Raw genomic sequence first — 23,662 nt, 5'->3', positions numbered from 1 at the left:
TACCCCAAAACAGGATTTTTTAAAAAAAATCAGCACCGCCAAAGCATCTAGGAATTGGAGGATAGTGTTGTGTTTGGTCATATGTCATCAAAGTATGCCAAGAAGAGGCAAGAAATGGTAAACAAAGCTTCCAATTTTGGGCAAGTTGTTAGCTATCTTTATGTGGCACATTAGTTTGTCCATAACGAGGTGGTCCCAAATCTGTCTGCACCGAGCTTGAATAGTAGACCATGTTATTTTCTCCTGTTTTATGCCTAAGAAAAACAAATCTGTATTCAGAAATAAGGGATAATTGAGGGGCAAACAAGATGTACAACAGGATAGCTGAACATCTTTTTCTTTTTGGTAAAAGCAGCCACTAAGGCACCCTATTTGGATAGGTATCTTGAGGATGAAGAGGCTAACGCTCCCTAAACACACACACACACACACACACACACACACACACACACACAAAAATATTATGCTCTGGCCCTAAATTAAATCCCCCTTCCCAAGCTACTGATAGCCATGGAGGATAAAAAACAAAGGTACCAAATGATCTTTACCATCTATGGCTAATAGCTGCTTCAGTGGAGTAGGGGAGTGCGTGTAGAGGGACAATCCAGGAACTAGCACATTAGGAACTAGCACAAGCGAACGGATTAACAACCATACACATACAGTGCCCTGCAACTGCTTTTAAGAGAAGGAAAGTGATGTGGCCTCACCACACTGACCCCCATCCCCAAAGATTCCACACTTCAGCTTTATTTCATTTAAACACCAACATGTACCAAGGGAAGAAACTAATTTCTGGGTGTTGCATATACATTTTATTTTGTTGTTACTTCATGAGCATTGCAGAAAGGTTTTTATGTGGAAGAGGCACTCTTGAGAGAAACTTATGAGTCTCAGGTACATTCCTAAGTCTTGTCCGTCCATCCATCCCCCCCATGCATACTCAGCCAAATGAGCCTGTGCCATCTTCCATTAACTATAAACTGCTACATAATTTTATGAAATAAATAAAGCCCTTAAGGTTAGATAGCACTGACTTTATGACAGCAGCTGCATGTTTATTAGGTTGCAATGTTCTCCAAAACTTTAGCTGGATCCACACACTTCAGAATGAAAACTGAAAGCATGTTTTCCCACAGATAAGCAAGTGGGGATTTTTTTAGGTGGCACCATTCTCTTGCAGCAGATGGTATACTGGCCTTAGTGAAACCCTGACCTTGTGGGAAGGAAGGAGCAGTCCTTTCTTGGGGTGGCTATCAGAAGAGGAGGAAGAATGGGAAAGCCACCCCCTCTCTGCAAGGACAAGTAACTTTCTGAATGTCCAGATTCAACCTCACTGTCTTTTGAACAGATCATTTAGTACTGACAACCAATAAATTAAAAATAATTACTAAAAACACACAAGAAACTGGAATCACTCTCATTGAGTACTTACCAAACGTTTAGAATCCTCATTATGCCTATAGAAAAACAGAAGTTGGCGAACTAAGAGAGTCAGATTTGCTCCATTGGCAGTGGAGAAACTTCCTCCAGATTGCGCTAGATTAGCACAGTAATCAAATTCGCTCCTCTGAATGGAATACTTAAATTGAAGAATAAAATTTAAGTTAATGTACTGTATTGTCAACATTATGAAACACAGGCAAGATTTCAATATACTCATTTGAAGCTGCAGCTTTCCCCAATGAACAATTTTATGCATATAATTTCTTCAGCATTGGTTTTTGTTTATAACCCGAGGTACATTGTTGGAACAATCACTTGCTCAAGGCCAAGTGTGGAGGTTAAATTGGCTTGTACATAAAGGTGCAAAAATGCAAAGTGATGTCATAGCATTTTCAGAAATTTTAAAAGCATAATCAGTCAGTACAGTACAAGTATTGTCATTTGTACACATCAACTCCCTCAAATCCTATGGAAACAGAACTGCCTATGTACTAAGAGCAGAATTAGAACTCATTTTGAAAGCTAGAATGAACCAAGAATAAGATTAATGTGAAGTAATTACTTTTGTGTGAATTCATCTTCTACTGCATTATTCATCTAATTGAGACTAACAATAAACAAGTTTCCCAACAGACATTACGACTAGACATATGAATAAATGTTCCAGATTAGAACTACTGTTCATATTTTCATAATTTTATTGCACTTTTACACAGGCAAGGATTGAAAGGGCTATGTGTAGAGTTTGCTCCTGCCCACTGGCCTGTTTCCAGAAGTCAGGCTACAGAGCTTCCTATGTAGCACAAGGAGCTGCAGTCAAATGAAGGTATTTGGCAAACCTCTGGGCATAAACAGATGTTCCTGGGAGAAAGCACAGAGTTCTTTAAAGCCATACAATAGATATTTTATATTTCATTTTTACTGTGCTCTTATTCATCACAAGTCCTTCTAAATGGAGTTCCAAACTAAATTTAAGACTATGGTTTCCCCATAGGCTGCAACCAATAATCCCAGTCCAGAGAATCACTGAACAGGAGTCTTATACTACAGGGAGAGAATGACTAACATACAGTACAGTACAAGCTTGTCCACATGGCTATTACATTGTGGGTTTGAGGAAGTAGTAAGTATCAGAGGGTTTTCTACAGCATATCAGCATACATTGTTTCTGCACACGCTGATAGTAGTGACTAGAAGGCAGGCTGAAATAGTGACAGTGTTAACTCCTGTTAGATATATCTTTCTGTGGTTACTGTGCAAACTCAGAAGCACATAAGAAAAGTCAATCATAAAAAAATGCCTACTTGGTGTTTTCTGTCCCTGTACCCACGAACAAAGGACTGGATGATTATTGCATTTTTCAGCCTTCTCCTTTCTTCCTAAGGAGACAAGACAAAGGTCAAAATAAAATTTGCTGCATTGTAGTTAATAGAACAAAGCACTGACAAGAAAAACACCTGTGCAGTCACTGAATAACCTCACACAAAAAACTCTCTCTTCAATGGTATCAGAGGAACACGAGCAGTGGAGTTTGTGGTAGAGAAGGTCTGGGTTCTCCACCTAACGGGCTTATGCTGCCCGACACCAAGCCATAGCCAAACAAGACAGACTGAAAGGAACACAAATATCTTGCTGCCCATTAGGAACATTGTGCTTTTCCATTGATACGCTTTTCTGCTCTCTTTATTATATGCATATCCAACAAATTTACCATATAATGGATTTCCTGTCGAATCTGTCAAATTTAAAACAAAGTTTATTTTAAATTTTTTTGAAAAACTAAGTTCCTAGCCTTTATACTGAAGACTCAAGCCAAATGCCGTTTGGGCAGGTCGTCCATTGTTTAGAGACCAGAGCATCACCACCCTACAAAGCGCCTTGCTTTTCCCACCAGCTAATAAAAAACTAAACCTCGCATCTCATATCCAATATCTATGTACAACTGTGCCCCAGCATTCCTTATGTACCCCATGGCTGTCAAAACAGAAAATGTTGACCCGAAGCTACTAAAATATCTGTTTAATAGATGTTGGTGGAATGAGAATACGGCATTACAAGTTAAATGGGGGGGGGATAGATTACTTGAGGTGGAATTCAGATTTTTATACACTACTGTGGCAGCACCGATAAATGAAGGAATGATAGAACAGAAATAAGAAATTGAATGAATAAAGATTTGGCAAGAAGTGAGCCAAGGATATTCAAATGACAGACCCTGGAAACGGGCAGCCTGCTGATCAACTTGTACTGGTTTTTTTAAAAAACAGAAAGAAAACAGGAAAATTCAACAGCAATCTCAACAGCAGCAGCAACTGATCTTCCACAGCACACAGCTGAATTACAACACAAGACAGTTATATTCTCCTCATTAGGCATAGGTTTCATCCAAGAATGCATAATTGTCAATTAGTGACCCATAGTTGCAAATGTTTGAAGCCTGAGGTCACTGCAGCAATTTCACTACTCATTTTTTAAAGCTGTGTCTGATTTTATTCTCAATAGACTGAGTCATGTTTTCTTCCCGATATATGCTACATCTTCAAAAGTACATTAGCGTAACAAAATACATTCTTGTAAATACAGGTTGCCTTGTTTCTTATGCACATTTTCTGCACCGGCGCCTTACAAATAATGAAACGGGCAAATTATCTGTTCATTGGAGCTGACAAAAGAATTTCTATGGTTGTAGTTAATCAACTTTATAATGACGGTTGGGATGTACAGTCTCAAACATAGGCAGTGTTTCACATGACTGCCTATGACACTGAAGTCCAGTTCACACAATACACAGAAACACGGCTTAGTAATATGCAGCCAAGAAGGAAGAAGCTGCAGGGAGCCTCAGGCTGAGGCGCCCCCTTTTTCCTCCCCATCCTGCATGACTCCATCAATTTTCAGCTCCACTCCCCTTTAAAGGCAGGCTTGGTGCATCATACAGATAAAGAAAAGTGGTTTGTTAACAAACTCTACACAGACTGTCAGGAACCACTGCTTGAAGTTTGCTTGTTTTGAAAGTGAGAAGAACTGGCTGGTTCAGGTGACACAACAAGCCTAGACGTACAAGAAGCAGGAAAACAAATTGTTGGAGTCCAAGAGGGGAGGATGAAAGCTAGAGGCAGCTCCTTCCTGCCTATGCATATGTCAGTAAACCATGGTTAATCAGGAAACATTATCATACAAATCCCTAAGGAGAATGGCATAGTAAACACTGCTCTAGTCTGCCAAACAAGTGTGTGAATCAGCCCTACAACTAGTTTTTCTGCTAGTGAGTCAGGATCATGTTAGCAATTCTAAGGTACCATGCTTGCATACATTATCCCAGCAAAATTTAAATTTGGTGCAAAACAATGTAAGGGCGGGGCCCTACTATTTAGCATTCAAAAATTCTGCAACTACAAAATGAGGAAAACAGGAGGTTTTAAAAAGCCAATACCCAAGCTCTTTTATTTATTTACGAGTTTTATATACCATCCTTTGCCAGTAGGCCCCATGGAGGGTTACACTTATAAAAAAAGACAAAACAATAAAATAAAATACTAATTTAATCTAAATCAGTTCCTAACTCCAACACAGAGAAGGGACGAAAGACAGCATCCAACTGGTCATCAATGCTTCAAAAAAAGAGGTAGCTATAAAGCAAATCAGCTAAACATTCTTCACCCTACCCCTCCTTCAAAATCCTGTCAAGAGAGGGGTGTCTTGATCCGCACTGCCTAAGAGTAAAAGAACAAGGCAGACAAATCTCACTGTGGAAGGAATTCCACCGTTCTGGAGCCACCACTAAACAGCACCCCCCCACACACAATCCTATGTACCTAGCACTGCACAGGAAGCCCTAGGAGGGCACCGTCCATGGATCTCACTGAACGGCAGCAAGTATTCTCTCAGATACTTGGGGTCCAGCTGTTCAGTGCTTTAAATACAAACATAAGCATTTTCATCATACAATATTTCAACTGGAAGCTATTTTAAAAGGCTTTGCTTGTATCATACCTCTCGTTTCCGCCTCTCTTCCTGTGTGCGATGCAAAAGAGATGCTTTTTCCTCCTGGAAAAGACGATAAATTATATTCTGTTTCTACCTAAACAATGCATTTAAAGTTTTGCATAAAGATAAACATCATCTTTCCAAAATATTTTGCAGAAAAGTAACATGCATCTTCCTCCTTTATGTGCTTAGATACAACACAATCAATGACACACAACAAATCAGCCTAAAGTCATTCTACCGAACGGTCTCCATCACAAATATGAGCATGATTATTTCTTTATTTTGCTTAAACTAGACTACAGTAATTAACACAATTTAAAACTGCAGTGGATTCAACTGGCACAACCAGTTAACAGTAATGAATGAATGAACGAACATCCATTACAATTTCTGATTTTCCCAACAAAGTCTCAAAAAAAGTTTTCAGCCACACACTGTTCATTCAATTAAACTGCATAAATATCAATATCAATATCTAAATAAATACTGATCTTCTCCAAACAATACCCACCCACAGCCCAATGTCAGAGAAGGTGCTAAAATAAAAGTAAATATGAAAGTATTTCATGCATTTGAGCACCATGATAGAATGGATTTAGGGAACTATAATGTAATTAAGGAATTAAGTCAAAGCAATTTTAAAAGGAAAGTTACAGTAGAAAAACTGTTTAACAATATTGCCTTATTTGGTTTTATAATTTGATAAAGTAATATCAGAAAAGAAGTGGTGAAGCCTACACACTTAAGATATTTCTCTATTGCTTACACAAAGCAGAACTAAACATTTGCAATAGCAAATAAGCCTAATTTGGTGAAGAGATTCATAAATGAAGTTGCATTTTAAAAGCCAGGTGCAATTATAACTAGTTTTGCTTTTCAAAGTTACTTTCATTACAAAATGCATCCTTCTTTATCCATGCATCCTTCTTTTTCTTTGTTTCCACATTCAAAACTTAGGGCACTGGGAAGGAAGCTGAGTAAATTTCACTGGCTTTTACAAAGTCGATTATTAGTATTTTTAAAGTGAAAACAACAGGCCTAACAATAACCAATCAAAAAGGCCAATAAACCACACAGATTTACATCCTCATTACTAATGCTGAGTCAACCCAATAGATTTCAAACTTCAGATGAGGATCCAAACTCAAGATCTCCCTATACAGTGGTACCTTGGTTCTCAAACTTTATCCGTTCTGGGAGTCCGTTCGACTCCCGAAACCATTCGAAAACCAAGGCGCAGCTTCCAATTGGCTGCAGGAGCTTCCTGCACTCAAACAGAAGCTGCGTCAGATGTTCGGCTTCTGAAAAACGTTCGCAAACCGGAACACCTACTTCCGGGTTTGTGGCGTTCAGGAGTCGATTTGTTTGACAACTAAGCCGTTCGGGAACCAAGGTGCCACTGTATAGCCGAGTTATCAGACATGCAACTTACCAATGTGTGTTATTTATTAAATTTATATGCCTCCTTTCTGCTTAGTAACCTGAGGTGGTTCACAATTTTAAAAATATTTTAGAACAAATACATTAAATAAAACGTAAAGTGACTTTCTCAGGCCGAACTGGAGCTGAGGATAAAAGCCTGGGCTCCCTTGCTTCTCCCTTTACGCCATTCACACACAGCTCTAGTGAAGAAGTCAATGCCAATGGTTTCAAATGGACAAAACCATTAAAGCAACGGAAGCTGCCTCTAAGTAGTATGTAAGCATTAGACCCAGCACTAAAGCATCCATCACATTCCTAAATCCTTGGGGAAAACCCTTATCTCAAATGCATTTCTCTGAAGGTATATTCTGCTGATTTCAACAGAATTATCTGTCAAGCACATATTCCAGGATGACTGTGTGGATAACCTGCTGAATCAGAACAAAGGTTCATCTAGCCCAGTACCCTATTTACACCACACCAGACGCTTCCGGGAAGACCACAAGCAGGGCATGAAGGCAACAGCCCTCTCATACAGTCTCCTTCCAGCAACTGTTATTCAGCAGCATACCATTTCTGAACATGGAACTTCCATTTAGCTGCCATTGCTAATAGTCATTGATAGACCTTTTCTCCATGAATTTGTCCAATTCCATTTTAAAGCCACGGCCATCACTGCATCCTGTGACAGCAAGTTCCATAAATTATGTGTTGTGGGAAGAAGTGCTTCCTTTTTTCTGTCCTGAATCTACTGCGGATCAATTTCAATGGGTGACCCCGTGTTCCAGTGTTATGAGTGCGGGGGGGGGGGAGCGGGGGGGAAGGTCTATCCATTTTCTGCATCATTTTATAAAGCTCTACCATGGCCCACTTTAGCTGTCCCCACCACCATTACCTGGATCGAGGGGGTCACAGCAGAGGTGAGGGAATGGGCCTCATGTTTACATGCCAATTCTTACAGAAAGCTTCCACTGAATAAACCTATTTATGGGAGGCAGTCTGTGGGGATGGGAGTGGGATCAAATTTACAAGGGATGGGGGAAACTGAAAGAGACAAGATAATAAAGGAAGGGAAAGTGTGCTACAGGTTCACCAATGAGCCTTTCAAGTGATTTAGGTAATAATCCAAGAGGAAGACACCAAGGGAGGAAGGCAAAGAAATCAGGGCCTGCTCCAGTAAGACTGTTTCCCCACCCTGGCCAACCTTACATTCTGTTTCATTTGTTTTAGTACTTTAAAACTGTAAACCACATTGGGTACCTTGGCAGAAAAGTGGTATATAAGTGTAATAATAACGCTGTATCCCTATAAATTTTCAGCTTAAATGCAAACAAAGGCAAGTGTTTCAGCCACCGCGAGAGCTCAGTTTTCCCCAGTACTCCATGTGAAATCCAAAGTCACATTCTTTCTCCTGGCAGATCTAATTTTAAGGACAATAAACTGACTGGTTTCTTCTACTATCAGCACACTTTGGTCCAGTGTAACACTAAAGAGTGCTTATTCCTGTTTCCTGTCTACCGAAACCTTCCTGCAATGGTGCTTCACCAGAGGGAGAAGAGGTGTCTTCACAGGATAAATTAAGGCAGAAATATTTCAGCGCCACAGCAGAACAGGGTTTTTATTTTTTTCTGCAATCATTTTACATATTACCAAACTATTGGGTCAGTGTAGAAATAAGGGCTGCAGATCAGCTATCCCTGATCTAAGTCTTAATAAATCACACTCAATATTATTACACAAACAGCCTAACCCTTAGTTGTTGTTTAAAATTCAACAGAGGTTTAAAAATCATAGCAAGAATATATTATTCCTGCCCAACTTTTGAGCAAAGCAGCACAATCTTTAAGTGGTACTATTAGTGTTCATAATTTGATGACAAAAGATGTAAAGCACCTAAGATACATTCCTGAAGAATAGGACATACCCTGCCAATTGCCATCTTTGCATATCAAGTCTTATTCTTTCTTCAGTGAAGAAAACAGTATCGCACATGTGATTTAATGAACGTAAATGGCTTCTAGCCATCAGAAATGTGTCAGTAGATCATTCCTCAATAATTCAGATGAATAGCTACACATACCTAATATACTTCTGATGTGCATCTGATTCATGAAAATATGGCCTAGGTAACACCGCACAGAAAAGGGTGTGCTGTGTATTTCTTTATGGCATAATATATCATTTAAAGGCCCCATCTCATACAATTCATGAGAAGTATTTTAAATTTCAGAATTAAAAATAAAAATCAAGAATCCAAATAAAGCATATTTTCATTAATAACTGACACAGTACTTTCAGTATGCAAACTGCTTCACAAGCTTCGTGAGATCTTGTATTTGTTACCTGAATAGCTTCAAACCAGACTGACCAGCTGTTGCTTTTAGGTCTGCCTCAATTCTGAATGATGGGTACATTTAAACATACAGGCCGTTATAGTTAACTAAAGCAAATGCAAAATGACTGCATTTGTGGGTAAACCTGTTCCTTTGCATAGCAATCCTATGAGATAAGCATTATTACTCCCATTGCAGGCAGGAAACTTATGTTAAGAACCAATGACTTGCATAAATAGTCTCTAAACCACTAAAAGACACAAGACAGTTTTGAAACCAGGCCAGGTTTCAGTTTGTGCCATCTCAATACTTAAAAAGCACACACACAACCTATTTAGATTACAGATACTTATTTTAAATAAAAAACGGAAAGCTATACATAGATGCCATATTGTGCATGGACATTTTTAGTGGGCCCCTATGCGCTTTATCAGCACTAGGAGAGGCCTACGAATTAAGTAAGAGAGTGCTGATAAGAAAATGAAAAAAGAAAAGAAAAACCTAGGCCAAAGTGAAGGAATGCATTCCCTGCTGTCCTATCTACTTCAGAAACCTGGAGTGCGCTTTTCCTCAAATCATGTATTAAAAAGGCAGTGTCGAGAATCAGTATGTTTCGCAGACTCCTGTACAGTTCAGGAGTGCAATGTGGGAATTTAACAGTGGAACCCTAACCATGCCTACTCAATTCAATCACACCCAGGTAAACAGTGTTAGGATTACAGACTAAATTATTATACTCTCCCCCCAACACAAGAGTGAGGCCTATCCGCTGCCCCCTAGCTCTCCCCTCCCACAATTACGTTTCACCCAACTGGGTGCCAAGGGACCTGAGAAGGAGACACTTGCAAGAGCTGATGTATCACAAGAGTTTCACAAATGGGACGGTGACCCCTTACCTTCCCCCCCCCCCCTTTCCAATCACGCCTCTGCCTTTTCGCTGGCTATTTCGCAACCAAAGCATCTCAAGTTTCTCTTTTCAAAACCCTCGGCCTTGAAGGAAAGCTTCTCCGGGAAAGACCAAAGCCGGGGCGACACAAATGACTCTCCAGGCGCCTTTTCCTCCTAACAACAAAAACCAACCCAGGGCACACTGGTGCTGAGCTGCACCCGCAGGTCTGAGAGAGGCCCCTGGTCTTGGGGTGGGGGAATAATAAAAATCATTATTATGATGATTATTATTAGGAAAGGTGAGAAAACACTAGACACAAGGGGTTGCTCAGATTTAACCTTAGTCACGCCTGCTTCGCGGGGCCCCACCGGAATCTGCACGCAGGCTGGGAAACGGGGCGGGCGGATACAAAAAACACCTAGAGACCCCGAGACGGGCAGCGCAGGCACTGTGGGTGGGGCGGGGGTCGCTTACCTTCTTACTGGCTCCTCCAAGAGACACCTTGGGCCTGGTTTTGAACTCCCCTTCGAAGCTGAACATGGTTACAGCTTATCCTCCCATCCAGAGGGGGAGAGAGAGAGCAGCCTCCGCCTCCTCAGCAGCAGCAGCAGCAGCACCTTGGCAGGGCAGAAAGAGCCAGCGGGGGGTGGCGACCGGGGAAGGGGCGCCCGACCCCGAGAGGAAGCCCCCAGCCTCACGCCCACCCGCCCACTCCCGACGCAGGGCTCCTAATGCCAAGGGCTGAGGCGCCCTCTCCTCCCTCAGCCCCTTCCGCACCCCGGCCGGCCAGGAAGGGAGATTCCCCCGCCCCACTTCCAAATTATCCTGTGTGGGGGTCTCTCCGTGTGCCTCCGGCTCCCCGCCCCCGGCACCGGCACCGGCTCAGTGAGTGGCAAGGGGTCTCGCTTGGGGCTGCCTCATTTGCAGCGGAGGGGGAGGAGGGGGTATAGGTGGGGGGGGGGGCGCGGTGGAAATCAGCCGGTTCCTGAAAGAAGATGGCCGCCGCCGACTGCAGCTTTCCCTCAGCGCGCTCCCGCCTCTCGGGCGCGCGGGCGCGCTCGCGCCTCCTATAGGAAAAGGGAGGCGGGAGAGCGAGACGGAGCGCCCGGCACTTTTTGAGGGAGGATGACAGGCGGGGGGGAAAAGCAGAGGAAGCTCAAGGCGGGGTTTTTAGAGCAGGTTCTCGTGGCGTGGGTGCAAACACAAAAACACACACATACGCAACGTGGTGCCCTCAGCTGTGATGGGGCTTCTCGCCTCTTCTGAGAAAGGAGTTTCCTTTCGCCCCGGGCTTCCTAAGGCAGTTTGCCTCCCAAAGAAAAGGGTCCTCTCTCCTTGGGGTTTCTGTCCTGTGTGGCCACTGTTTTTATGTTGCACGCAAATAAAGGTTTCATTGGGATGTGGTCGCAGGCTGCACTTTTTCTTGTATTTCCCCCCCCACACACACACACACATCTACCCCATATGCTTAGAACTGCCCTGAGACCAGTAGGCATAGGGTGGTATACAAATTTAATAAATTAATTTTTTAAAAAAAGTAAAATAAACAAAACCGTTGTTTAACGGCGCTGGTAATTGTAGCTCTGTGAAAAGTTTTCTACGGTTCTCAGGATTCTTTGCGGGAAAGCCATGTGCTTTAATTTTACTTTTTTATGTAATAAAATTGATACACCACTTGAGTGTAGGAAAAAACCTCAGGACGGTGTCTACATCTGTACATCATCAGTGGGGAACCTGTGGTTTTCCAGATGTTGATGGGCTGCAGCTCCCTTCAATTTCCTTCAGCAGCGCCTTTTCTCTAGAAAAATGTAACACCATGAAGTTGTTACAGCAATGCCACACTTTTTTAATGACAATAAAAAAGAGGTGTTGGTACTGCGTACCCTTGCGTACCCCCTGAAAAGAAAACCACTGCCCTTCAGCCCCGTCCTGAACAGCAGTCAGGAATGAAGTCCAACATCATCTGGGAAGGTCACAGGTTGCTCTACTTCCATGCGTCCCAGGCTTCCGTGACCTAGTATCCTCCAGTCTTTTTGGACTACAATTCCCAGTAGGGTCAACGAGTAGGGTCAACGAGTAGGGATGGTGGGAACTGTAGGCCACCAACACCTGGAGAATCAGGTTCCCAGTTCTTGCTTTAGACTAAAGGCAGGTTCGCACAATAATTCACACATGGAAATATCACATGATGCTTGAGCCTTCCACAATCTGGTTCCCTCCAGATGTTTTGAAGTCCAACAGAAATGGGAGACTTGTGACCCTTCCGATGTCGTTGGACCAGCTCCCATCAGCCCCAGCCAGAACAACTAATGGTCAGGGATGATAGGAGTAGTAGTCAAACAATCTCTAAAGGGCCACAGATTCCCCACTTCCATTGGCTCCAGAAAGCATAGTCAAAGATTCAGGGGGGTGGACTTGTAGCCCCTGTCATTTCGAAGGCTACATCAGCTGTAGTCTAACCTACCTGACAGGGTGAGGATGGGATTAAAGGGTGTTGGAGCAGGGAAAGAGCAAATAACCATGTGTGTTGTCTGGAATTTCTTGGAGAAAAAGTGGCTATAATAAAAATAAATTATGTATTTATTATGCTTTTCTCTTACCCCTTCTCCACTTTTTGTTAATCCTCACAACTCTGTGGGGTAGTCTAGGCCAAGTGATAATGACCGGCCAAACGCCATTTTGCAAATTTCATGAATAAAAAGAAATTTGAACTGTGGGTGGATATCCTAGAGGGGTATGCTATACACCACACACTTTACAAGTAAAGAAGTTCATCTTTGCTGTGTGGAAGGGGGGGGGAGTATTTCACCCATGACACGGGGTGACAAAACCTAACCTACAGCCATCCCATACTAGGTGTGATGGGTCAGAGCCCATAGCCACACACCCTGAGGCTTTCACAAGACAAAATACATCCTTCTGCATACATCAAGCACATCACAGTGAGCATTTTGCTAGTGGAGAATAATCCCAGAAACCGTCAAAGCAGGCATATGTTGGTCTTTTGTCCATGGTGGTGTCCATCACCAAAAATGTAGTTCAATGGTTAAAGTGTTGGGCAAGGAAATTGGAGGCCAGAGTCCAAATCCCTGCTCAGCCATGATGCTCACTGGGCGACCTTCAGTCAGTTGCCATCTCTAAGCCTAAGCTACCTTACAGGATTGTTGTATGGGTAAAATGGAGAGGAAGGAGAACCATGTATATCACCCTGGGCACCTTAGAGAGAAATGCAATAATAAATACATATAAAGTAAGTATCTCTTCTTCTGAAAAATCTGGACTTGGTCTGTCAGTCATTATGGTTTCCAGTACCAGAGCAACAAGCTACTCAAGTGACATTTGGAGCTTTGGCAGCAACGGAAACAAAGCCTCTTTCTCAGAGACCGACTTGGAATTAATGGACTGCTGAGTGGTAATTTATGACTGTAATGTAACACTTCCCGAGAATAACATGCTAACTTTATAATCTTGTACCTGTTAGTGACTTGCTGTTACCTTAAGTTATAGGCAGAGAGTCTGACTCTATTCGTGACAGCTTTAATTGTTTTCATAAATTTTCATTCAGCCCGTTTTTAAATAAAAATCAAACAGCAAGAAATATAGTGTGGAGTAGTCATTTTACACCCTGATTAATTCAACTGATAAATTTTATTGGGACAATTTATTAGATCATTGGTTGAATACCGCACTGAGCTTACCATAAAAAATTTGTTAACACTAAACAAAAGTTTAACAGCTCTGACAAATCATACAATGCTGATGGTGCTAATAATCTGCTCAGTGAGAATCTTTGTCAACAGCAATGGGTGTCTGACCCACAACTGAGAGAGAACATCTGTCCAGAATCCTGGCATACCTGGCGACCAGTCCAAAGGGCAAATGCTAATCTGGCAGTCCAACAGGTCAAGAAACACAGTCCAGGTTCAATATAACAAGCCAAGTCCAAAAGCCAGGTTCCTGTCTATGCAGCCAAACCAGGGTTAGGGTACTTGCAGATCAGTTCCATGGAGCTCCTCAGATACCCAAACCATGGTTCATCAGTATGGAAAGGTGAACAGACACAGCATCTTGGTTCTGCTTCTCTTTTATGCCTTGAATCTTGATTGTAACATCTGGGCTTTATGAGGCGTGTGACCCTCAGCTGCCCTGAGCCTAATCCAGTTGAGGAATCACACACCTACTCCCAGAGCTAACAAGCCACACTTGGCCAGCTAGGGAGCTGGGCTATGCGACTTTGCCTGTCTTTGTCTCCTAGAGCAGGGTTTCCCAAACTTGGGTTTGGGACTACAATTCCCATCAACCCTGACCACTGATCCTGCTAGCTAGGGATGATGGGAGTTGTAGTCTAACAACTCTGAGCTCGCTATAGTTCAGATTCTGCCATGCTTGTAGAGAGATGGGCCCCTCTGGTGATGGTGAGGGGTCCTGCTCTTCTAGTTCCTGTGCTCTGACCCCCATCCTCTTGCTGTCCTTTGTCGCCCCACAAGTACTTTCTACGCCCACAACCTTTCCTTCTCCATTCCCAGCTTGCCCCAGTGGGCACCAGTCATGAGTACGCAGGCAGCCCTGTTCAGGGAAGTTTTTGGGTGCCATGAGAGCATGGCCCTGAAAAAAGCACACCTTTGGGGCTCCGTGATCTCGCATGGGTCATGTGACTCGAGTGGGAGCACAGATGGAAAAGCGTGCGTCCCAGTTTGGGGACTCATCATGTTGGAGGATATGTAGTAAGTCCCATAATCCATTCAGCTGAATGTCACATTCATGATTAAATGCTTTCAGGACTGGTAACTGAAAGCTGGAAGATAATATGGTGTTAACGGAAAAATCTGAGGGCTCCCTTGGACAAAAAGTAAAGACACCAACCAGAGCAATTGGAAGCAAAACAGCAGCCTGTAGGCTTGGCCTTTATTGAACTGTTGCAACAGGGTGTTCCCCTCCCTTGCAGGAGAGAGGAAAAGACCCAGAAAAATGGTGTGCCAGGTCTTATAAAAACTTTTGAAATTCCCCTCCTCTAGATCAAGCCCACCCCCAGAAACATCATGCATACATTACAGACAAGAGGGGTTGAGGGTGGAGTTGTGGTGGTAACATCATGCATACATTACAGAAAGGAGGGGTTGAGGGTGGAGTTGTGGTGGTAACATCATGCATACATTACAGAAAGGAGGGGTTGAGGGAGGAGTTGGTGGTAACCTGAGTGTCTTGTCACCTGGCTGGTTCCTCCCTTCCCCCCTACCCCTCGAGTCACTTCCAGGAGACAAAAGGGAGTTTGCAGTTTCCTGCCCCCTGAGGGAAGATCTGATCATTGTCCTTTGTTTCAGTCCATGCTGAATCCACTCCCATATGCAGGTTCTTTGTGATTTTGATTGTCTTCTGTCTGGGATCATCTGGGCAGGGCTCCTGCAGATGTGCTGAGACAGTGAAGGGATTTTGGCTGACCAGGGTCAAACCCCCCTCCCCTTTTCTTAGTTCTTGTCATATGGAGTAAAATAAAAATGGAACAGTGCAAATCCAATGTATGGTTGATTTTCTATGAATTTATAACAGAAATGTGGCGTATGTAGTGTGTGAGTGTGTGTGTGTATGAAGTTTGTACAAGCAGAATGATTGGGGTGGGGGGGTTCCTGCTACAGTTCCCCCCTTCGGAGATAAGATTGCAAAGGTGGCTACTTTGCAATCCTTTTCTCCGCACAATTTAAGGTGGTAAATATTAACCTGCTATTCTCCGTGTGTCCATGTGAACGTGAAAGGGACTTGGATGTCATGCTTCTTAAGGATATTTGCATAGAAATATAATGGTGTAACAGTGCACATAGTTAGACATAGGATATCATGCAAAATTAATATTTTGTTGCTCAGTTACTTGTGGCATTCTAGTACCTTGGAAGAGATATTTTCTCAATAGTGGCGTATGCTTTACATTTAGCAGGAAGGTCCACTAATGACTGAAAAATGCAGTTCGCTTTGTCCCCCGCCATTTTTGTGTTCTCAGGTGTCAAGGTAGCTCTTCTATGGTCTCACACTGGCATGGTGTCACAGCAGTGGCAATCCCTAGTGAATCCACTTAGGGCTTTCATATTAACCATGTTGTATGGCACCCACCATAGCTGGCACAGGTTTGGGCACGTCATGAGAGAAGTGTCTTTGCCTTGGCCGCTCTATGGGATTATTATTATAGGCTCTGGTCTTGCAGTCATGGGAAGTTGCTCACTTGCTCTTTAAGGACCAAAAGCTAATTGCAGCCTGGATACACTTGCCCAATTCAAACTGAGTCCAATTTGAATTTATCTTGCCCCATGGTTCCCAACTTCTCAAACCAATCTGTTAAAACAAAACCATTCTTAGAGGGCATTTGTCCAAATAAGTCAATTTAACTCTATAAGGGATTATTCCTGCTAAACCAAAGCATATCCACCTTCATGTATCTTAGAAGCTTCTCCTTAGTAAAGCGAGTTTTAGCACATTTTTAAAATGGGTAGGGAAGGTTGGCATAGTGCCAGGTGGAACAACGAAATATGGTTATAAATTTATCTAATTCTAAACATTGGACTACATAATAGCCTGGTCTCTTAAAAGGCATAAAATGTATGAGAATCCTCCACTGGGTTGTAAGGAATAAGACATTAAACATAAAAACAATTATACAGAAAAATAGCCCCCAAAATAGCCCCCCCCTTTTAGAACGCATAAAATGTATGAGAATCTTCCACTGGGGTGTAAGGAATAAGACGTTAAACATAAAAACAATTACACACACAAATAGCCCCCCCCCCTTTGTGGAAATAACACACTGTCAGACACATTTCAACATTCCTACGTAATAACACATAATACAAAACAAACTAATTAAATATCAGTTGCATATCTTGAGATAATTGTGATCTTCTCAATCCTGGAGCACAGTCTTTAAGGTTCAAAAATGAGAAAATGTCCTTGCAATTCAACTCCACCCCCCTTTGTCAGCCCCACTCCCCCGTCAGTTTATATCCTTTGGTGTCTGTTGGTGTCTGTTGTTGGTGCAGCCGGTGGCTTTTTCATCATAGGTCTGTAGCAACACATCTGTAGAAGTGACATCCTGTAAGGGGCAGGGGTTTGGAGACTTAAAAGACAAGAGTTAGGAAAAGAAGGGGCAAAAGGCCCCTCCCCAAGATAATCTCCTTGAGTTATCAGCTGCAAATAATAAAATCTTAGCATGTTAAGCATTTTACTCATTTTAATATTATTATCACATTTCCATATAATTACTGTTATTATCTGCTAAGTTCGTTTGCTTTCCTTCACTTTGGAGAGAAAGAGAACTGAAAAAAAAATACAAGGTTAAAATAATGAAACACACACACACACAATGACTTATGAGGAACGAAAAATAAATAAATGCTAAGACACACAATTTTAAGTAATCTGAAGTAACAATGAAAATAAAAGAGTGTTTCTTGATGTGACAACATCGGCTAGAATGTTAATAGCAAAATGCTGGGAAATGACTTAATACCAAGAAAAATGAATGGCAATTTAAAATTGTGCAAGTACCTTGAACTAGCCAAAATGACAGAATTAATAAGAGATGCTCAGGCAAAGGTAAACAAGTACCATTTCACAAACAATGTTTGGTTGTGCTTCGATTAACTTCATAGACATCATGGAAAAACAGATTAAATACATGAAAACAGATTATTTGTAACTTTAAAAGTGTCAAAGCCACAAAGAGATGGAGGTCACTAATATAGCAGGGATTCAGACTTGTTTCACAGATCAGAAAGAAAGTTGCTGTGGGAGGAAAAAAAGGACAAACACTTTGTTATTGGGGTTCACATATCCTGTTAAAAGGGAAAATTATTTCATGTGAGAAGCCTGTCAGAAAACGCTGTTCCTAAGATGCACACAAACAAAGTCTGTGATTTAAATTCCATTGAGGGGGGGAATGCTTTGATATTTACCTGTGAAAAGAATTTTGGCATGTTAAGATTTGGAACCTGGAAAGCTCTTGACTTTTGATGGGCTAGTTTTTTTTTTTGTTTTTTTTTTTTTTTTACCCTTTTGTCTTACGTAGCCCCTGGAGCAAAGACACATTGAGGGTGATTTCCCTCAATGGTTCTAAGTTTTTTTACATAAGGAAATTTGAATAAGTTCCTCCCTGCAGCCCAGGTCTTGTGGAAACCTCCTCTCTACACCCTACAGTTCCCCCCTTTCCTCTCTCTCTCTCTCTCTCTCTTTTTTGACTGATCTAGCCTCTGTGTATGTGCAGAGTTCATGTCTAAGCAAACCTTTTATACTATTGAAAATGTTGCACCTTTGGCTAAATTAGAATTTGAATAAGGGAAGGAAAGGGTAAGGAGTAGATTTTAAAAATAGGGTTAGGTTTTAAAACAAAAGGAGAAACTCAGCAATTCAAGTATTCACCAAAGCTAGCAATTGCAGCCCAAGCAAAGGACTGCTTCCTTTATGTACAGGGAAGGGCTAATATCCCTCTGGCTATTCGCAGAACAATGCCACGCCCTTATATATGGGGAAAATGGCCAGAGAGTCACAAATCATAGGATATTATTATTATTATTATTATTATTATTATTATTATTATTATAAATATTCTCAGTCATTTCAGCCTCACCATTTGCAGACAAAAAATTTTTTTTTCTGCCCTTTATTTACAGGATTGGTCAAGGCCCCCATATGTATTTGTATGTGCTTAAACTTTGAATTGACTCTGAAGTCTGATCCCCCCCCCCAATGATAAACAGTGTAATCACTCAAATGTTTGATATTACCCGTTGTGCTTCAAAACATCACAGCTTCACCTCTCACCTTTTAAAACTAAAGAGCAAAGCTAGGCTGATTTTCAACTCCATCAGCACACCAGAATTTAGGAATTACCCTCCAATGCTTGCAGACACATGTTCCTTCCACACAGCCACAAATTGGGAGAGTTGAAAGAGACCTTGGGGTCATCTAGTCCAACCCTCCAAAATATAGAGTTCACAGCAAGATTTCACAGCAGGATTTGTACTATCAAAGAGACATACACATTTAAGTACAGATTTACAACTGGGAAAGGAAACATCTATGCTCCTATCATGTACTAAGGAAGAGGAAAATAAAAGTACCCAACTTTACACAGAACCCTTTTTGCAGATCTTGAGATAGTGTGAGTGAGTTTGCTTCTTTAGACTAAAGAATGCAAGTTCTTAGAGAAATTATATTTAAAGGAAGATTGAAGTGAACATTTTTCCTAAGATAGGGAGAGGATCTCTTATAAAGCAAAGTTAATTCAATTGATATAACCGAATACAAAAGTGAACAATTTTTCCTGAACTTGCAGGGGAATAGTAAGCCCCCCCTTGCAGTTTCCTTTAAAGGAAGCTTACTCAGGAGTAAATGCACTTGGCACAGAAGTAAGAAGGAGAAGAAAGAGAGAGAGGGGAAAAACCTGAAAGAGACAGAATGAAACAGGGGGGGCATCTTCTAAGAAAGAAGCCAGGAAGTCTTATAGAGACTGATATTTGGACTGGACTCATAGAATTTTGCTGGCCATGGAAGCCTCTACATTTAATAACAATTTTCTTAGAAAGAACACCACACTTTCATAGGCATGTGCTTAATGAAATACATACACTGCATTTTAGCTTGAGAGAGCAGTTGGCTCAACTAGGCTTTTGCAGCAGAAACATTAGTTGTTGTTTTTTTTCACAGTACATTTCAAAATACTGGAACAAAAGACTGGAAAACGGATGTAGACTCACAAACTCAAAGGTTACAAGAAAACATCATTTACCACTAGACTTAAAATCACCCTCCTCTCTTAAATTAGAGGAAGGAGGTGGGGTAATCCCCCTTTCAGAACACAGGTAGCATGTATACAGGATTTTACCACATGGGAGGAAAACTCTCTTTTAGAGCTTTTCTCAAATAATAAACATTTGCACACTTCATTCTCCATTTTGTTTTGTTTAAGATTGGCAAGGCCCAACATGGCTTCCTTAGTTTTTAAAAATTTTGAAGCAAGTTTGCAATTTAAAACTATGTGCATTTTAGGAACAGTCTGTGGATGCCGAGGCCAATGTAAATACAAACCCTTGAAATATTTCTAAATCTTTGAGTACATCTCTTATTCATTTATTATTATTATTTTTAATAACTAAGATCTCTATAATGCGTGGGCTCTCAGGCTGGGCTGTTATTATATCTACTGCCTTCTGAGCACCATTAAGTTTACGGTTTCATGTTCTAGCTTTAGGTTATAGTTTAACAACACAAATTTGATGTTTTCAGCTCTCCCTAAGGGTTCACACCCTGATTTTGTTGAAGGATCCCTGAGGTGGCTGCTGTGCCCTGGGTTCCAGGTGGTGGGCCTAAGCCACCCACTAAAAGTTACAACGGTCTCATACTTTGTACTTGAAAGACCATTTTGCCCCTTTATTTTTTTTTTTTTTTTTCCAATTGGAGATGACAAGCTGGAGGGGCGTATTAGAATCCTCTCTGGGGCAAAAAGGCTTCATGGAAGCTTTGTTGCCAGGAGGAGTCCAGCTAGGGTGTTTTAGTGAGCTCCCATTCTCTCATATGTCATTATTGGGCTTTTTTCGTTAACGACGTACACTAAAGACAGAAAGAGTGGAAACACACACACAAGGGAGGAGGGGCAATGGGAAAGAAAGGGGGGACAGATAAAAGATCCTTTCAGTACTCAAAGTACCCTTGACTAACACAATTCCTACTTATCTATAAACCACGAATTAATTTCTGGAGATCTCAAACCTGAACCTGAAACTCAAAACCACGGGTCCCTCTGCCCGAAAACTCAAACCACGGGTCTCTCTGCCCGGAATTCCTTTACCTCAGCGCTGTTTACAAGACTAAACCCCCTCTACCACCCACAACAGCCTCCTGCCTAGCCTTTGAGACTAAGTTCGGAATCCCCTACTGAACGCCTGCGCAATGCAGTGCCAGATCGGGGTCCAAGAAAACAACCAAGGTTTGAAAGGAAGCAAATGACCTTGTGTTAAAATACTTTTGAAAAGATGCCACCGGACGACTCCGAGGGAAGACATCAGAGAAACAGTAAAAGAGCCACGCTTTCCCGGACTCAATTCCAAGACGGAAAACGGGGGAGAAAAGGGATAGGTAGATTAAGGCGTACCCGGACGACTCCGAGGGGTAGCGCCGGAAAACAGTAAAGTTCCACAATTTCCCCGGCTGCACTCCGCGTAAGAAATTGAGGGGAGAGAAGAGAAAGGCTTTGGCGTACCCAGACGACTCCGAGAGGTAAGCGCCAGACAGTAAAGCTCCGCGATTTCCCTGGCCACTTTCCGAAAGGGGAGAATCGGGGTAGAAAAGGACAGAATTTAAACGTACCCGGGCGACTCCGAGGGGTAACGTCAGAAATGAAAGAAGGAAAGTCTGGCTGTCGTGAAGATGTTCCTTTTCCACCCCCCTCCCAATGTATTTACTTCAAACCATACTCACGTTCGAAGATGTCCCCTGCGGATTTCAGGATCCTTTCCCCTTAGCCGGCTTGACCTCGCCTTTGCTTCCCCTGGTTGGGCTTTTGGTGACGATTGATTACCGCCCGCAAAGAGGAGGCAGGGAGAGGAAGAAGGATCCCTGGGCTAAGGTTGCCCAGTGGCGCCTGATCCCCTCTATCTCCCCTCTCACCTTTGCAGGAGAACCAAGTGTCCCATCTGGGGTGCCAACTGTTAACGGAAAAATCTGAGGGCTCCCTTGGACAAAAAGTAAAGACACCAACCAGAGCAATTGGAAGCAAAACAGCAGCCTGTAGGCTTGGCCTTTATTGAACTGTTGCAACAGGGTGTTCCCCTCCCTTGCAGGAGAGAGGAAAAGACCCAGAAAAATGGTGTGCCAGGTCTTATAAAAACTTTTGAAATTCCCCTCCTCTAGATCAAGCCCACCCCCAGAAACATCATGCATACATTACAGACAAGAGGGGTTGAGGGTGGAGTTGTGGTGGTAACATCATGCATACATTACAGAAAGGAGGGGTTGAGGGTGGAGTTGTGGTGGTAACATCATGCATACATTACAGAAAGGAGGGGTTGAGGGAGGAGTTGGTGGTAACCTGAGTGTCTTGTCACCTGGCTGGTTCCTCCCTTCCCCCCTACCCCTCGAGTCACTTCCAGGAGACAAAAGGGAGTTTGCAGTTTCCTGCCCCCTGAGGGAAGATCTGATCATTGTCCTTTGTTTCAGTCCATGCTGAATCCACTCCCATATGCAGGTTCTTTGTGATTTTGATTGTCTTCTGTCTGGGATCATCTGGGCAGGGCTCCTGCAGATGTGCTGAGACAGTGAAGGGATTTTGGCTGACCAGGGTCAAACCCCCCTCCCCTTTTCTTAGTTCTTGTCATATGGAGTAAAATAAAAATGGAACAGTGCAAATCCAATGTATGGTTGATTTTCTATGAATTTATAACAGAAATGTGGCGTATGTAGTGTGTGAGTGTGTGTGTGTATGAAGTTTGTACAAGCAGAATGATTGGGGTGGGGGGGTTCCTGCTACAATGGGACATAGTATTTGTGCATCAGAAAAATTAATATAGATAATTACATTAAACAAGAATACAGGATTGCAGTTACCACTAAGGGGTTTAGATGAATGATTGCCATTACTGTTAATTAATTGAAGTTAATTAATGGATGCTTTAAGAACATTTGCTGTTCTTGCCCACGAAAACCAAATGCTAACAAGTCAGCAAGAATAGGCATGTTCTTACACAGAAGCAATTTCACTGACAAAATTCACATAAAATTCAGCAGACTCAGGGTTTCATTAATCATGCCAACCTTACCTCTAAGCTTGTAGAGACAACTCAAAGCGGTATGATTGACCATAGCTGAAAAAACACAACCCCTAAAGCCACCCTTATAAATAAACTAAATTTCTGGGCCAGTTTCAACGTGTCCCTTTCGTGCTGACCGCGACACTTTTTATTCTTGGCAATGTACATCTAGTTCCTATTAAAAGGAATTATATCTTGTTCATTTATTTGCATTTATAAGCCAGTTTTCCAATAAACCCCCCAAAGCAGCATACCAAGATCTAACACCGTAGGCTTGAAATAATTAAAATAATTATGACAGCCTGAAATAGCCTAAAAGCAGCAGCATCTAGTAAAAATATTACCAGTTCAAAAAGGTAAACACAAAAGAGCCTTGTCGTGATAGCAGAAAGCAGACTTGCTGTACTCTGATTCAGCCGGCCCTGCCAGTTTGTCAACCAGAGATTGCAACAGCCCCCACTGTTATGTACTGAAGTTCTCACCCTGGGCCAGCAGGGGGATACTGTAGATAGTTCAGGTCCACATATGCAAATAAGGGATCAAAAGTGATGTTCAGTGATTGGATAGTTACAGAAAGTTGTTACAGTTATGTTGTACTGGAGCTCTATATAAGCAGGCTGGCTGAACCCTTCAGTTCTGTTCTGTTCTGACCTGTGAATAAACAAGAGCTGTTTGGAGAATTGCTATGTTGTCTGATATGTTCACCCACAACTTAACACCCACCATATGGGTTACGATCAACAATTCAAAAGGGACATTCTAAAGAGCATAGTGGCTGTTTCCAATTTTGGATTCTT

At 42.1% G+C, this 23,662-nt stretch overlaps 1 protein-coding gene and 1 long non-coding RNA gene across 3 annotated transcripts in view; both read right to left on the bottom strand.

The window, feature by feature from the left end:
• Positions 1 to 11,120, bottom strand: part of UBE3C (ubiquitin protein ligase E3C) — a 58,725-nt gene extending 47,605 nt beyond the window's left edge. For both annotated transcript variants that reach the window (XR_013977812.1, XM_080974010.1), the window contains exons 1-4: positions 10,555 to 11,120; positions 5,440 to 5,493; positions 2,751 to 2,825; positions 1,436 to 1,582 (exon numbers count right to left, since the gene is read on the bottom strand). Coding sequence is in view for 1 of the 2 variants with exons in the window: in XM_080974010.1 (XP_080830136.1) it covers positions 1,436 to 1,582; positions 2,751 to 2,825; positions 5,440 to 5,493; positions 10,555 to 10,620 (342 nt within the window). In the remaining variant the exon portion in view is untranslated. The remainder of the gene's footprint in view (positions 1 to 1,435; positions 1,583 to 2,750; positions 2,826 to 5,439; positions 5,494 to 10,554) is intronic.
• A 5,474-nt stretch (positions 11,121 to 16,594) lies between these two features.
• LOC308459752 lies at positions 16,595 to 17,957 on the bottom strand. The gene is made up of 2 exons (XR_013978304.1): positions 17,611 to 17,957; positions 16,595 to 17,512 (listed from the first exon to the last, which is right to left on the bottom strand). It is a non-coding gene; the product is annotated as an uncharacterized lncRNA (long non-coding RNA).
• Positions 17,958 to 23,662: the final 5,705 nt, after the last annotated feature.

The sequence above is a fragment of the Podarcis pityusensis genome (genome assembly GCF_964106645.2).
Source record: "Podarcis pityusensis genome assembly, chromosome: 12".
NCBI classification, from domain to species: Eukaryota; Metazoa; Chordata; class Lepidosauria; order Squamata; family Lacertidae; genus Podarcis; species Podarcis pityusensis.
Note: the sequence above shows the minus strand (reverse complement) of the source record. Positions and strands in the feature narration are given on the sequence as shown.